This window comes from Rhizomucor pusillus, assembly GCF_041956525.1.
Source record: "Rhizomucor pusillus strain CBS 183.67 unplaced genomic scaffold VTP01scaffold_5, whole genome shotgun sequence".
NCBI classification, from domain to species: Eukaryota; Fungi; Mucoromycota; class Mucoromycetes; order Mucorales; family Lichtheimiaceae; genus Rhizomucor; species Rhizomucor pusillus.
Window position 1 is genome coordinate 659,373 of NW_027192147.1, and position 13,351 is coordinate 672,723.

The 13,351-nt window shown below is 45.5% G+C and overlaps 7 protein-coding genes across 7 annotated transcripts; 4 read left to right on the top strand and 3 right to left on the bottom strand.

Moving 5' to 3' along the window:
• Positions 1 to 239: 239 nt before the first annotated feature.
• VTP01DRAFT_8392 (uncharacterized protein) lies at positions 240 to 929 on the bottom strand (the record flags this gene model as incomplete). The annotated part of the gene is made up of 2 exons (XM_069387508.1): positions 240 to 701; positions 792 to 929. The coding sequence occupies 2 exons, from the start codon at positions 927 to 929 to the stop codon at positions 240 to 242; spliced, it is 600 nt and encodes a 199-aa protein (XP_069241270.1).
• Positions 930 to 3,288: 2,359 nt separating this feature from the next.
• VTP01DRAFT_8393 (uncharacterized protein) lies at positions 3,289 to 3,784 on the bottom strand (the record flags this gene model as incomplete). Its single annotated transcript, XM_069387509.1, has 2 exons — positions 3,289 to 3,367; positions 3,429 to 3,784. The coding sequence occupies 2 exons, from the start codon at positions 3,782 to 3,784 to the stop codon at positions 3,289 to 3,291; spliced, it is 435 nt and encodes a 144-aa protein (XP_069241271.1).
• Positions 3,785 to 4,123: 339 nt separating this feature from the next.
• On the top strand, positions 4,124 to 4,501 carry VTP01DRAFT_8394 (uncharacterized protein; the record flags this gene model as incomplete). The annotated part of the gene is made up of 1 exon (XM_069387510.1): positions 4,124 to 4,501. The coding sequence occupies one exon, from the start codon at positions 4,124 to 4,126 to the stop codon at positions 4,499 to 4,501; it is 378 nt and encodes a 125-aa protein (XP_069241272.1).
• Positions 4,502 to 6,302: 1,801 nt separating this feature from the next.
• On the top strand, positions 6,303 to 7,553 carry VTP01DRAFT_8395 (uncharacterized protein; the record flags this gene model as incomplete). Its single annotated transcript, XM_069387511.1, has 5 exons — positions 6,303 to 6,428; positions 6,501 to 6,575; positions 6,640 to 7,064; positions 7,142 to 7,387; positions 7,445 to 7,553. 5 exons carry the CDS (start codon positions 6,303 to 6,305, stop codon positions 7,551 to 7,553), a joined length of 981 nt encoding a protein of 326 aa, XP_069241273.1.
• A 41-nt stretch (positions 7,554 to 7,594) lies between these two features.
• On the bottom strand, positions 7,595 to 8,071 carry VTP01DRAFT_8396 (uncharacterized protein; the record flags this gene model as incomplete). The annotated part of the gene is made up of 2 exons (XM_069387512.1): positions 7,595 to 7,674; positions 7,738 to 8,071. 2 exons carry the CDS (start codon positions 8,069 to 8,071, stop codon positions 7,595 to 7,597), a joined length of 414 nt encoding a protein of 137 aa, XP_069241274.1.
• A 754-nt stretch (positions 8,072 to 8,825) lies between these two features.
• VTP01DRAFT_8397 (uncharacterized protein) lies at positions 8,826 to 10,441 on the top strand (the record flags this gene model as incomplete). The annotated part of the gene is made up of 6 exons (XM_069387513.1): positions 8,826 to 8,866; positions 8,931 to 9,258; positions 9,344 to 9,805; positions 9,861 to 10,016; positions 10,074 to 10,199; positions 10,262 to 10,441. 6 exons carry the CDS (start codon positions 8,826 to 8,828, stop codon positions 10,439 to 10,441), a joined length of 1,293 nt encoding a protein of 430 aa, XP_069241275.1.
• A 236-nt stretch (positions 10,442 to 10,677) lies between these two features.
• VTP01DRAFT_8398 (uncharacterized protein) lies at positions 10,678 to 12,087 on the top strand (the record flags this gene model as incomplete). Its single annotated transcript, XM_069387514.1, has 9 exons — positions 10,678 to 10,780; positions 10,851 to 10,919; positions 10,999 to 11,042; positions 11,109 to 11,197; positions 11,272 to 11,325; positions 11,407 to 11,429; positions 11,496 to 11,675; positions 11,762 to 11,948; positions 12,021 to 12,087. The coding sequence occupies 9 exons, from the start codon at positions 10,678 to 10,680 to the stop codon at positions 12,085 to 12,087; spliced, it is 816 nt and encodes a 271-aa protein (XP_069241276.1).
• Between the last annotated feature and the right edge of the window lie 1,264 nt (positions 12,088 to 13,351).

The following is a 13,351-nucleotide window of genomic DNA, read 5'->3' on the forward strand; positions in this document are numbered from 1 at the left end:
GAAGGTGAGGATAATGACGATCTGTCGAGGATGGAGATTATGCTCTACGCGCCTACCGTATCTTTATCCGACCTATCCTCGAATACGGCCTTGCTATCTCGGCTCTCATCCCGACACAAACAGTCCGAAACTGTACTGATGAACACCTAAGTGACGAAGAAGAGCAATCGCTTCAGCACCTTTGCTGTACTAGCAGTTCTCGATCTAGACCGGTATGTGTGAAAGGCAAGCCCATATACTTAGGGTAGATACTGGGGAATGCATTCGTCGTAAAGGCGATAGGAGAGAGGCTGTGGTGAAGAGTCTATAATTGCATATTTTCCCGGATGCCACCGATAGACCGAACTTCGTGCATGGAGTTCTGCAGTTTGAAGGAGGGTTGAAATGTGTACTTGCGCAAATCCTGGCTGCTGCCCTTGCTCCGGTATCATAGGCCCAATACGATGCGATGCTCTGCCCACAATACGGAAAGGTATAAGCACGTTGATAGAATTGGCAAGTGCTCGATCCAATGTAACACCAATAAATGAAAACGCAAAAACATTGTTGTACGCACGGACGTTATCCCGGAAATGTGCAATGGCATTGCTACTCGTCCAGAGTGTACGTAGCGGCTCAGGCGGTACCTCTGGCAAAGGAATCCGAACTTTGCCACTATTGCAGCATAATTTGAAAGTGGCGCTTTGTGCCGTTCTAGACACCTTTTCCCAGAGCCACCTTTTGGCACCACAATAAGTGCAATAAACACATGTGTGGGACAGTCTATGTCTACGCTCAACGATATCACTTACAGATACCATACTCTCCGAGAAGTTTACCAGTCTGGTAGCGGGAGGCTGGCCGATGATAATACCTGGCAATTGACCGCCATTGGGAGAATTGAAGTCGGTATATCCATTCTGCCAGTTGGCATCATTTCGAAATTGCATCGCTGAGGACTATTTTCAATATCTCAATGGTAAGGAGGGTATCTCAAAGTCTCACGCGCGTGTGCAAAACTATATACGCTACGTTGTTTGAACTCTGTTGTTAACGGCATTGAAGCTACTTCTAGGTTGTTCAGCAGCTGCACTAAAACGTGGGTTATGTGGGCACAGACGGCTGGTGCGTCTCTGATGATCAATTCGCCCGCAACTGCTACAGGAACGCGCTGCTCTTTGCTCTCCTGGATTTTCTTGAACGAAATTCATGGTAGAAAAAGAAACAAAGGTAAAAATTGTTTTCTCACTGCCGCAGCACAAGTTGTTCTGTTCTTGAAATGAACTGCGACACCTTCCCAAATCTGCTTCACTAAAAGGGTGATTCTTTTTATAATATCTACTATGATGACAAGCGCTTTTTGCTCGCTACGCTCGCGCGCTTGGCGTGAAACCCGGTGCTGATTCAAGGCTGTGGAATAAACTCGCTTGTTGCCGATGATGATGGTGATGATGATGATGTTATAGCGAAGCTTATAACCGCAGCAGCTAGCAATATCCAGAAACACTCAACAAGCACTGTATCAACGAGCACGCTCCGAAATTTTCGCTACCGCAGCAGCTAGCAATATCCAGAAACACTCAACAAGCACTGTATCAACGAGCACGCTCCGAAATTTTCGCTACCGCAGCAGTACCTTGTACAGCATAAAATAGCTCCCATTTCACTAGAGTAAATGGACAGAAACAGTTCTCTCTTCTTCCTTTATTTCTTCTTAGCAATTGCATCACTAGTTGACCTTGCTGAGCTAGAAAAGCGTGCACACTTTGTCTTCTTCTTCCTTCAAGTAGTAAGTATGTATCTATTTCCTTTGCCCCTTCCCTATCCCTTTTGCATTCAAGATGATGATCATAATTTGACCGACATCGTTTGACCGGCATTTCACCGCGCACGTCGCCCAGGAATGTCACTTGGAACAAACTTGTTTTTTTCTGATTCTTCATGCCCAATTTCTTTGCAATGCTTGTTCGAGTTACTTGTTACAAAACAGTGATGCTAATGTTCTCAAATGTTTATAGATTATTTTTCTATGAAATAAAACCCCAACTGGTACATCCAATTTTTTCGTATATCCGTCTTTTTCGAGTGGGAATGCAAACATGGCTGCAGTGATTAAAATTTTCCAACTGAAATCATCTTGATGTTTTTCATTGCTACAAACTACTAATCCCAGATCTCTGAAACGGCTATCTTTCTTCCCAATTTTCTTTTTTTTTCATGTTTGATGAGAAATAGAGAGCTAAACTCGGGGTGATGTCTAGGTCATGGTGGTAAGGTAATAGAAACTTTTTAAATAAATATTCTATGTTTTTCTTCTTCCTGACGTCGTTCTTCCAAACAGTGCTTTTTTGATTGCGCTGACGCCGTTTGCTGATGCGGATTCCTGCTCCGTGTTGTCAGCGTCAGACCCGCTTAAGCCTGACCTGCATGCATAGAGCATGTCGAGCTCGTGTTGGAGCGCAATTGTAGCTGTCTGCGAGCGCTCGTTTGTGGACTTCTTCATCATCATCATAGAAATAATCCTTATCATCACTAATGCGGGCCAAGGATTAAGGACCGAGCATTGAGCTTACCTTTCAATATTACGTAAGCCTTTGTATTCCCGAAACTCGCAGTGTTTTTGCACGAAGCACATCGCGACGCCAGAAGCGCTCCAACAAAATCAGGAGATAAAGAGACGAAGGCTACTGTTATGGACTAGGGCGAAAATGCCGTGCGTCTGTGGTCCGCGCGCGACGCAGGAGGGCCAAGAATAAAGTTAGAAGTTAGATTTTAGATAGTATTCTCTCGAACATCGATTCAGGCGAGCGCCGGTCTGAATAAACCGGGAATTCGACGGTGCTATGCTTGCAGAAGCGAAGCGGATGCAAAACCGCCGGAGAATGGAGGTTTATGAAAGCCAAGCGAGTTTATCATTTAATGCGGATTTCACTGAAAACCTTTTTGGTAAGTGGGACGAGCGCAGCGAGCCAAGTTCGACCATTAAAGCACTTGTTGCTATAAATAAGGTTGTCTAGAGTATGACTCCCAAAATCACGTTTCTAGCTTTCCTCTGCTGTACTTCACACCAAAGAGATGCTACCATGGACAGATCAAAAAGAGACTGCAAGGAGTACTCTGGATATGAACACGGCAACTTTCGTCGAGTATGCTCGAAATGCAATCCCTGCGAACACGGTCGCTTAAAATTTGACTGTGCAGAATGACATCCTTGCGTTCACAAGAAAGGTGCCAAGAATTGCACAGAATATAACTCATGCGGGTACGGCTTTCGTAAGATTCGCTGCATGTCAGGATATCTTATATGCCTTAAGAGTGCGCCGCGAAGCCTGTGAAGCCGGTCATATTTGAAGAAATAGGCGCAAGTTCTTTGATTCTGGATGACCTCCTATGTGCATTCTGCGATCCTAGCTCCGCACTTCTATCTCTATATTTGAAAAACCTTCTACCATGAATTTCGTTCAAGAGAATCCAGGAGAACCAAGAGCAGCGCATTCCTGTAGAAGTTGTGGACGAACGGACCATCAGAGACGCACCAGTGGTTGGTACCCACATAACCCACGTTTAAGTGGAACTGTTGAGCGAACCACTGGCTCCAATCCTGCCATAATATCTTCTGCCACCAATGGATACCAGATGCAGCAAATGCGGCCCTAAGACGTGGTCCTGGGAGAATTCTACTGGAAGCAATCGTTCTCCAGTATCGGACTAGTGTCGGGAAGCGTTCGATACGGCAACATGGACCTACAGCACCTTGAATGCACCATTGGCCGAGTAGGAGACGGCTATAGGTTGATCCAGTCATTGGCACCAAAAATTCTCGAGTCGGTAATATGCTACGACGAGAACTGGATCTTTGTGAAGCGACAGGAGTTCTACGTTCGAAACAACAAAAATATCGACTATAGCGCATTGCTATCAAACCACGACCCGTACTATGAGGAACCTTGATACATCCTCAAAGAAAAGACAGAAATGAGAAACACTTGGTGGGTGCTGTCGCTCAGGTGGAGAGGCCTGGAGGTACTGACCACTAGTGGAATTTGCGATACATGTGGAAATCCAACGAGATACAACCCTTTCTGACGCCATCCGTGCCGCTGATCGCCCTGCCGAAAGGAAACATGGAGACCCGCAATATCCGATGCCCAGTTCACGCGAAATTTGTGTGCAGGGAACGTTTCTCTATGCGGGCAGTCAAGAACCAGTGAGCTGTATCTCTAGTCGCTTTGATGAGAAAGATTTCGTCAGCGAGCATCCTCTGCACACCACATCGCAACCGCAATCTGTTGGCCTGGCGTTCTTTCTATCGGGGCGTATAGCAGCGCTGGATATGCTACGGAAGTGCAACTTCGTGCGGCGAGGTCCGGAGAGGAGGAAGGGGACAGCTCACATGATAAGGAAGGAGCTTGAAAAAGAGAAAGCGAGCCGCAAAGATGTGCATCTGGCGTTGTGTGTCGAGAAACTCTCCTCGGCCAAGAACTCAAAGCCGCTCAGCGTTCGAGTCGCAAGATGCCGTTAGGCTATATAAGTGAAGCTTGGCGGTCGTTGTCGGAGCCGTTATTTTCCTATTGTGCATAAAATGTCCATGCTCAACAAGCTACGTTTATTAATTAATTGATAACAGGAAGCATCGAGAAAGAGACACAAGACTCCTTTTCTCTCTCTTTCTCTTTCCGTGACAGAATCGATGAAGACAATTAAGAAGGTAAACTGGAAGAATACTGCTCATTTTAATATACAAACTGACTGCTTGATGGTAGGATAAACCATGTCTATGAACATCTCTCCATTGCTTCCTTTGCATATCAAGTCGAGGTTCTTTCATCATGTCTCTGATATCGGTGGATCTCCTCTGTTGTTCTCTTTTGCTTATGATTGTAATGACCCCCGGCGCAAATCGGTGCCACTCCTCCGAAAATGCGATCCTTTTGGACGCATTTTTATACTTAACCAGCATTTGCCCGCAATCCCGACACAGTGACTGGTTCCCGCTCTTGCAGCGTGGAAGACAATGCGAATACAGCTAGTCAAGAAGGATAAGAAAGATATTTTACATGGGGCAGCCCTACTAAGTGTGATGCGAATTTCAAATATCAGCCGGAACTGGCATTCTAGAGCACCCGTAGTAAATCCCTTTAGCAATTTCGACATCCTGCCACCGCTCTCACAGCTGTCCTCCCGCGTAGCCGAAAATAACCCTCTACACAAGATCGTCTCTTTGCTTGGTCAAATCGACAGCCATATTGACTATAAACTCTAAACTCCACGAGAAAGAAGCAGGCACTTAAAATCCACAGCAGCCTCAATTCCGCATTATCGACTATTAACAAACGAACCATTACCAAGTTTATGCACGGAACTCAGTGAAGTATTTTTCTTCTGCTCCCTGCATATTTCATTTACAGTGTTCACCATTTTTATTCTATACCACATATACATTATTAAATTTATATCCTCATCAACAAAAGTTTTCTTTGTTTGACGTGTAAGATACATATGTATGTAGACATCGAGACGAAGTGAAATACAGGTAATCCAATGCATTTCCGGGACCCTCAAAGCCCTTTAAATTTACCCGAAAAGCATGAGATACAGTGTGGAAGTGTTTTTGACTACACTTTCCAAAGGACTGCATTACCATCACATATAGTTGCTGTACCTGGCGAGCTTGATTAAACTATATTTTGTACTAGTATAGCGATCGAATATTACGCTATCGATTACAGCTCAGTTTACAATATAATAGAAATGTAAGGTGTACATGTATATATTCAATATTACCAATTTGCAAATGTTGCAAATAACAAATCAATGCGAATGGTGTTTCGGCTTGCATGAGATGTAGGGAAGCATCAGCGTGTTTACTAACTTGTATACGAAAACTGGGTGCCCGAGTAAATCTTGTCTAGTTTATCACTTCATCATATGGCGATATTCATTTTATTAGGCTTTGTAAAAGATGGGATGTCAGCTGCACACTGTATCAGCGCTTATCGAGGCTCTTTCCGACGAGACTGAACGAATTCCGAAAATGTCGCCAATACGTCCGTGACTTAATATGTTCGACAAGCTTAAAACGAGATATGATCTCTGCCTCTGCTGTTGACATTGTTTCTCTGGGAATAAGTACTTGCAGACTTTATTGGTTGTTGGTGACACGTTCCCTGTTTATTGGCGCTGTTCCTTGAACCTTTCCTCCTTTCGTCGCACCTGTGTTTACCCGAAGAAAGAAAATGTCACCGGGGGTAGCAGACTCCGCCAAAAGTTTTTTTGTTTGCCCGGCCACGTCCCAATTTTTGATACTGCTCCTTCTTCCCGACATGTTCCCCTCTCAGGCTACATTAAAGAAGAACTTCTTCATTCCTTCTCCCGCTGCTGATGAGAAGAAGCCTACTGGCGTTGACCTCTACGCCCGTTTCGCCCTTGCTGGTGCCCTTGGCTGCGCCGTAAGTAACGCCACGAATGAAGGTTGAAGAATGGACTTGGACAGAGCAAAAGCTTAATGCAAATACAAATAGATTACCCACGGTGCCATGACTCCTGTCGACGTCGTTAAGACCAGAATCCAGTTGGAACCTGAGAAGTACAACAGAGTAAGTAGAGCGCTACGATAAAGGCTGCCTAGCAACATAATTTAATAGTAATTTTGGTTGCTAGGGTATGATTGCTGGTTTCCGCCAGGTCGTCCAGGCCGAGGGTGCTGGTGCGTTGTTGACCGGTTTCGGTCCCACTGCTGCCGGTTACTTCTTGCAGGGTGCCTTCAAATTCGGTGGTTACGAATTCTGGAAGAAGACCTTCATTGATATCGTTGGTGTCGACAAGGCCAGCGACAACCGCACCGCCATCTACTTGGGTGCTTCCGCCATTGCTGAATTCTTCGCCGACGTTGCCCTCTGCCCTCTTGAGGCTACTCGTATTCGTCTCGTCTCTCAACCCGACTTTGCCTCTGGCTTGGTCAGCGGTTTCGGCCGTCTTCTCAAGGAAGAGGGTGTCATCCGCGGTTTCTACTCTGGCTTCGGTCCTATCTTGTTCAAGCAGGTCCCTTACACCATGGCCAAGTTCGTCGTCTACGAAATTGCTGCGTAAGTCTTGTTTGTTGTTGTTGTTGCTTTCTAACTCCACGTGAACGTTAAATTAATTATTTTTATATGACTTACAGTGAGCAGATCTTGAACGCCTTGAACACTCCCAAGGACCAACTTGCTCCTTCCACCATGACTGCTGTCAACTTGGGTGCCGGTATCATTGCTGGTACAGCCGCTGCCATCATCTCTCAGCCTGCTGACACTCTCTTGTCCAAGATCAACAAGCAAAAGGGTGTTGAAGGCCAGTCCGTCACTTCCCGCCTCATCCAGATGTCCAAGCAACTCGGTGCCAAGGGTCTCTTCTTGGGTCTTGGACCAAGGCAAGTATAACGATATGGTAAAAGCAAAAGGATGTGTGTTCTAATGGAAATTTATAGAATTGTCATGGTTGCTACCCTTACTGCCGGTCAATTCGCCATCTACGGTGATATCAAGCGTATGCTCGGTGCCACCGGTGGCGTCGAAATCGCAAAGATCCAGAAATAGATTTTTTATCATAACAACCATAGTCATCGCGACGAAAACGTTTACATGCTCAAAGCTAGATTGTCATCTTGGTGATTATAATGAAAATAACAGTTGCCATGCAAAAGCAATATACAAGTATCTACATGCGAATCTCAAAATTACTTTGTATATGCTCGGGAAATTGGTACCCTCGTTTTTTCACCACTGAGCATGATTAACCTGTTTTTGATGTTTGAAAAGCTTATGAAGTTCGTGGACTTCACTCTGCAGCCGAAGTCATGGTAGATACTCGTATAAGGGCACCACTCGCCGATGACTTCTCTGTTATCCATCCTTTCGACGGTTAGGACGAAGTCGTCACGCATGGCATATTGAGCGTTCTCTCTCGCAGAACACCAACGTAAACTACTGAAATGATTATTTGTTTTAAGGCCATCAATATGGTCACGATGTTCCTTTCGCTGCTGTAGCCTTGCGGAGGAAGACCAATGCCACGATGCGATGTAACGTTCTAGTTCGTGGCACGCCGCTGGCATTGAGAAGGGTGACCGTGTTTTAACCATCAGGATTGATATACGCTGGCAGCAAATGCCCAGATGTATCCAGCCGGACATGATCTTCATTCGAGACGTGATATCTTGGAAAGCATTCCCCATTTGGCAGATCAGCAACGGCTCGCCAAATTGCTTGCTCAATCTGTGGTGGGAGAACGCATGGTTATTCTCTGCGTTATTTACACCGGAGACGACGGCCAGTAGCCTGATTATTTCAAGGTGCTCCATATGATATCCATCATCTAGCCCTTGGGAATCGTTGCTGTCAAAATATCTTGTTCACGTGGTCGATTTATCCCAATTGCTCATTGAAATCAATAATCATGGCTGGCCATTGTTCTTCCTTCCATCGGCGTATTGTCGCGCAAAATGACCTGTCGCTCGCCATATTTTAGCAGCATCATCAATCGCTTTTTGCTCTTGTTATCCGCGCGGCGACTGTATCTGTATTAACGCGTCGAAAGTGAATTAATACGTATCCATTTTTGTCACATAATTATTCACACAAGACATATAGAAAGTCTATATCGCTACTGCAAATGCTCATTTGAGGAAGTTCAGCAGAGTTAAAGCGCGCCAGGAACAAGATTTCGTCACTGCTGCTCGTGGGTTGGTGCCAAGCAGAAGCTCCGCTTTCTCTACCGCGACTCACCCCGTAGCATTTGCACCTCGTCTGTAAACCAGTAGCCTAACATTTCCTTGTGGATTCCTGCTTTCTGATTCTAGAGCAAGCAAGATGACGCATCTACCAGTAGTGGTTATGGACAATGGAACCGGGTATGCACCCATTGTGCTAATGCATACACGCCTACTCGTCTTTTGCTCACTAACTGCCACGCAGGTATTCCAAACTCGGTTTCAGTGGTAACAATGAACCAGCCTTCGTATTCCCCACAGCCATTTCTACGCGAGAAACGCCTTCCTCATCTGGCCGACCTGGTGTCCCATCTAAACCATCGTTTTTCAGCAACAACCTAGCATCCAAGCGTGGCATTGAGGACTTGGACTTTTACATTGGCGATGAAGCCGTGGCACAAGCAAAGACAATGGCGCTCAACTACCCTATCCGTCACGGCCAAATCTCTAACTGGGATCATATGGAGAGGTTCTGGGAACAGTCGATATTCAAGTATCTTCGATGCGAACCAGAGGACCACTACTTTTTATTGGTATGTAATGCAAGATGTATATTAAAGAGATGAAAACACGCGCATGAAAAAGATACAAGGCTTATGAGGCACTCTAACGCGATAGACCGAGCCGCCATTGAACCCGCCAGAGAACCGTGAGATGACAGCTGAAATTATGTTCGAATCTTTCAATATTCAGGGTCTATACATTGCTGTGCAAGCCGTGCTGGCACTGGCAGCATCGTGGACTTCAAGCAAAGTTGAAGAGCAGACACTGACAGGCACTGTTGTCGACTCTGGTGATGGTGTCACCCACGTTATTCCTGTTGCTGAAGGCTATGTCATTGGCAGCTCCATCAAATCGATTCCAATTGCTGGCCGTGATATCACTTCGTTCGTTCAAAACCTGCTTCGTGAACGTGGCGAGACAAGCATTCCACCAGAGGATTCATTTATGGTTGCAGAGAAAATCAAGGAAGACTTCTCGTATGTCTGCCCGGATATCGTCAAAGAATTCAAAAAGTATGACCAGGAACCACAGAAATACTTTAAGCAATACAAGGGTATCCACACGATGACTGGAAAGGTACATGTGAAGCCATTTAGTGGATACAATTCTTGATCTGACGATGAATTGCTAGGAATACTCTGTTGACGTTGGTTTCGAGCGTTTCCTTGCTCCCGAGATCTTCTTCAACCCTGAAATTGCCAGCTCTGACTTTTTAACGCCTTTGCCTGAGGTCGTCGATACAGTAATCCAGACAAGTCCCATCGATGTTCGTCGAGGTCTTTACAAGGTATGCATCGTCACCGTAAACTTATTGGATGAGTATCTAAATACGCAGTGGTGTTAGAACATTGTCTTGTCGGGTGGTTCCACCATGTTTAAAGATTTTGATAAGAGACTTCAGCGTGACATTAAACGCACTGTTGATAAGCGCATCCAGGCCAGCGAGGTGCTTAGCGGCAGCCAACACAAGGTAATGGAGATGCATACATGTATATAGCGGTGCGCTAACTGAATTGTCTGACTGGCTTGCAGGCGAGACCCATGGAAGTCAATGTCATTTCACATAAGAAACAGCGTCACGCTGTATGGTTTGGCGGCAGTCTGCTTGCATCCACAGCAGAGTTTTACAACTATTGTCACACCAAAGCTGAATACGATGAATACGGTCCTAGCATTTGTAGACACAACCGTGTATTTGGTAGCCTTTTGTAAGCTTACAAGTAAAAAACGTCGGATGGTGTTTCAGCCAGGCAATTTCCGTTAGTTCGAGACCATGACAAATGTGGCAAAGTTGTTTGCTCTGCCCCCCATTCTCCTGCCTCCGCGATATGCGCTAAAAGTTTTCTCTCGTGCAGAGACCGAGCCTGTGCGAATCTTTCAGTCTTTTCCCCCTTTTTCTATTCCATACGCTTCTTTTACTCTCTCCCATCCCTTTCCTTTTTGCAGTAATGCGTTTCTCTTTGCTTGCTACCTGTACTCTTGCATTGTTCGGCCTCGTCCATGCTGGCACTGATCAAGATATCGAAGCCGCCAAACAAAAGTTCTGCAGTGGTATGTATTCCAACGGCAGAGGCAGACGCTCTTGCAAGATCGCGTGTATGCTCATCTCCACAATCTCAAGGACTTTCTGTTACCGGGCCTTCGCAGGGTCAGCAGTTCTCCGATCCCACTCAAGTCCAGGTCACAGTCCGTACGTACAGTATTCTTTGGGTGCACAAAAATATACAGCTTGCGTACCCGATGGGTGCTAATTGAACGCATTTTATTAGAGAGACAGCCCGACTCTGAATCTAAAGTGATCAACGGCGTCGATGTAAGTGCGGGTATTTCGGGTTACATGTTTTCATTTCATTTTTTTGACACCAGCAAAAAAAAAAAGATCTACGCTGTTGGTTCCGACGGCCAACCAAAGTATCTTGGAACTCCCTGGAAGGGTAACTATGCCCTGAATCAGCAAGCAAGCTTGACGTAAAGTATCCATGTAACATGCCAATTGTTTATTTTTGTTCTGATTTTGACTCGCATTATTCCTTACAAACTAGCGTCGACATTACAAAGACCCAGGGCGTGCAACTTCCATCCCAGTTTGAGTTCCGGTACGTAGTATACAGCAATGCCCTTTTTTGGGTTTACTTTGCATTCACATCCTCATTCTTTGTTCTCTTGTCTGCAAAAAGTGTCTGGGTCCACAACCAAGCAGGTAAAATAAATGAACAAAATATGCTGTATATGGAAGTAATCTCATTATGATCTGTCACTGTCCCAGGCCCGGACTGTACACTGATGTCCAAGGTCTTTAGAGTCGCATCGAGCGAACACACCAACGAAGCCAGCTTCGCCATGAGCCAGCTTGATGACAACATTGACCGCGGTTGCTTTGGCATCGCCATGGACAAGCCCGAGCTTGGCCGGCACGCCGATCCTAGCAAAGTGCTAGTCCAGATCAGTACGTCTCCTCCCAATAACTGTGCTATTTTCGGAATAACGTGGTGGTGGTGGCGTCGTATTAACCTTTTTCAATGATAATAATAGAGCGCGATCCCATGTCCCACGTCCAGTCCTACAAGAGTCTCGAACTGCATGAAGTGAACTTGGATACCCGCGAACCTCAACTCATCCAACAATCTTGGAGCGGCGACGAGTCGGCCGATGGAATCTTCAATTACAAGGACAGTCTCAAGAATAAGACAGCCCAGAACAACGCTGCTTACTATTACAAGTAAGGATTTGTCTAACCATCATGTTCTCGGCAATGTGGTGCTGAACTGACTTTTTTTTTTGCGATGATCAGGCTGACTGGTGTTACACAAGACCAGGAAGAATGCGAATTCTACTCACATGCATTCTATTTGAACTAGAAAACAGAGCCGCTGCTTTCTTTTTTCTTTTTCTACTTTTGCTTGTACGAGATATCCCCTTCCTGTCATGTATCTTAATTTTGTTGTCCCCTATAAAATGAAGAATGTGTTACCATCACGCTAGTAACCCAGCTCAGCTTTGATTGCTTGGCGCATCTGTCAACTCTATTTAGTGAAGATGATGGTACCTTGTGATTTGCAAGCTTCTCAACATTTCCGCTTCCCAAAGCGGGACAAACGATCTTGATATTTATATGGTGGATAAGGATAAACATAACTGTAATGATATACTAATGAAACTATATTCAATATGTTTTGAGGCGGTCTTGATGTAACATGATGCCCGTCTGGTCGTGACTTTCCGAGATTTGGAGCAGAATTGTTTCGCAGGCGTTTCTATCTCGACATTGCTGCAACGTTACAGACGATCTTGTACATCCTTTTTTTTTGTCGAGACTCGGCGATTCGCATTGATGACAATTTCTCTGAATAGCAATGACGCTACTTTGCCGCAGTTTTGAGCGCCGTTGTCGTAATCACAGTACATGTATACTGTATATAGGGTCGGTATCTGTGATCATCCGTGAAGATGCTAGAGGAGCGGCACAAGAAACAGAAGCGTTTTCTATGCTTTCCTCGTCAAAAAATATATGCGTTGCCAAGGAGTCTGCCTTATCTTTTAAAAAATGAAGGATGATGGCGGCAGTCGAGGCGCGGAGAAGATGTGACCAGCACGTTGCCGCAGGTTTTGGTTCCAATGACCAAATTTGTGCCCTCACCATCGTCCATCGATGTGGGCCAAACGTGTTCGCAGAGGGGAGACAGCGAACTCTGAGGCGAGCAGGTCGACGAGCATCCACTGATTTTGTGCGACCATACGGTTCAGCGCAATTGATTAAAATTGCCGTGTCGTTTAGACTCATCGAGCAGAATTGCGCCTGCAAAAAGCTGAGCGCAGTGATATCGAAGTTTGGGCCTGATCCACCAGTCTTAGTTGAGAATATCGCATAATTCATCGGTCGCCTCCACATATCCTTGATGCAACAATGCCGAGCAGTATGGACAGTTTACCATCATGTTCAACAACATCGGATCCACCTCGCTAGCCGATTCGTCTGCTTTGTCAACACAGTTCCACCTGAGTTTTATAGGCACGGTTCTGCTAAGTAAGGTGGTAGACAGATCTAGTACCTTTGACATATTTGATTTATGGTTGAGACCAATCTCTTCTACACGCTGCTAGTGAGCATGGAAAAAGGCTCCA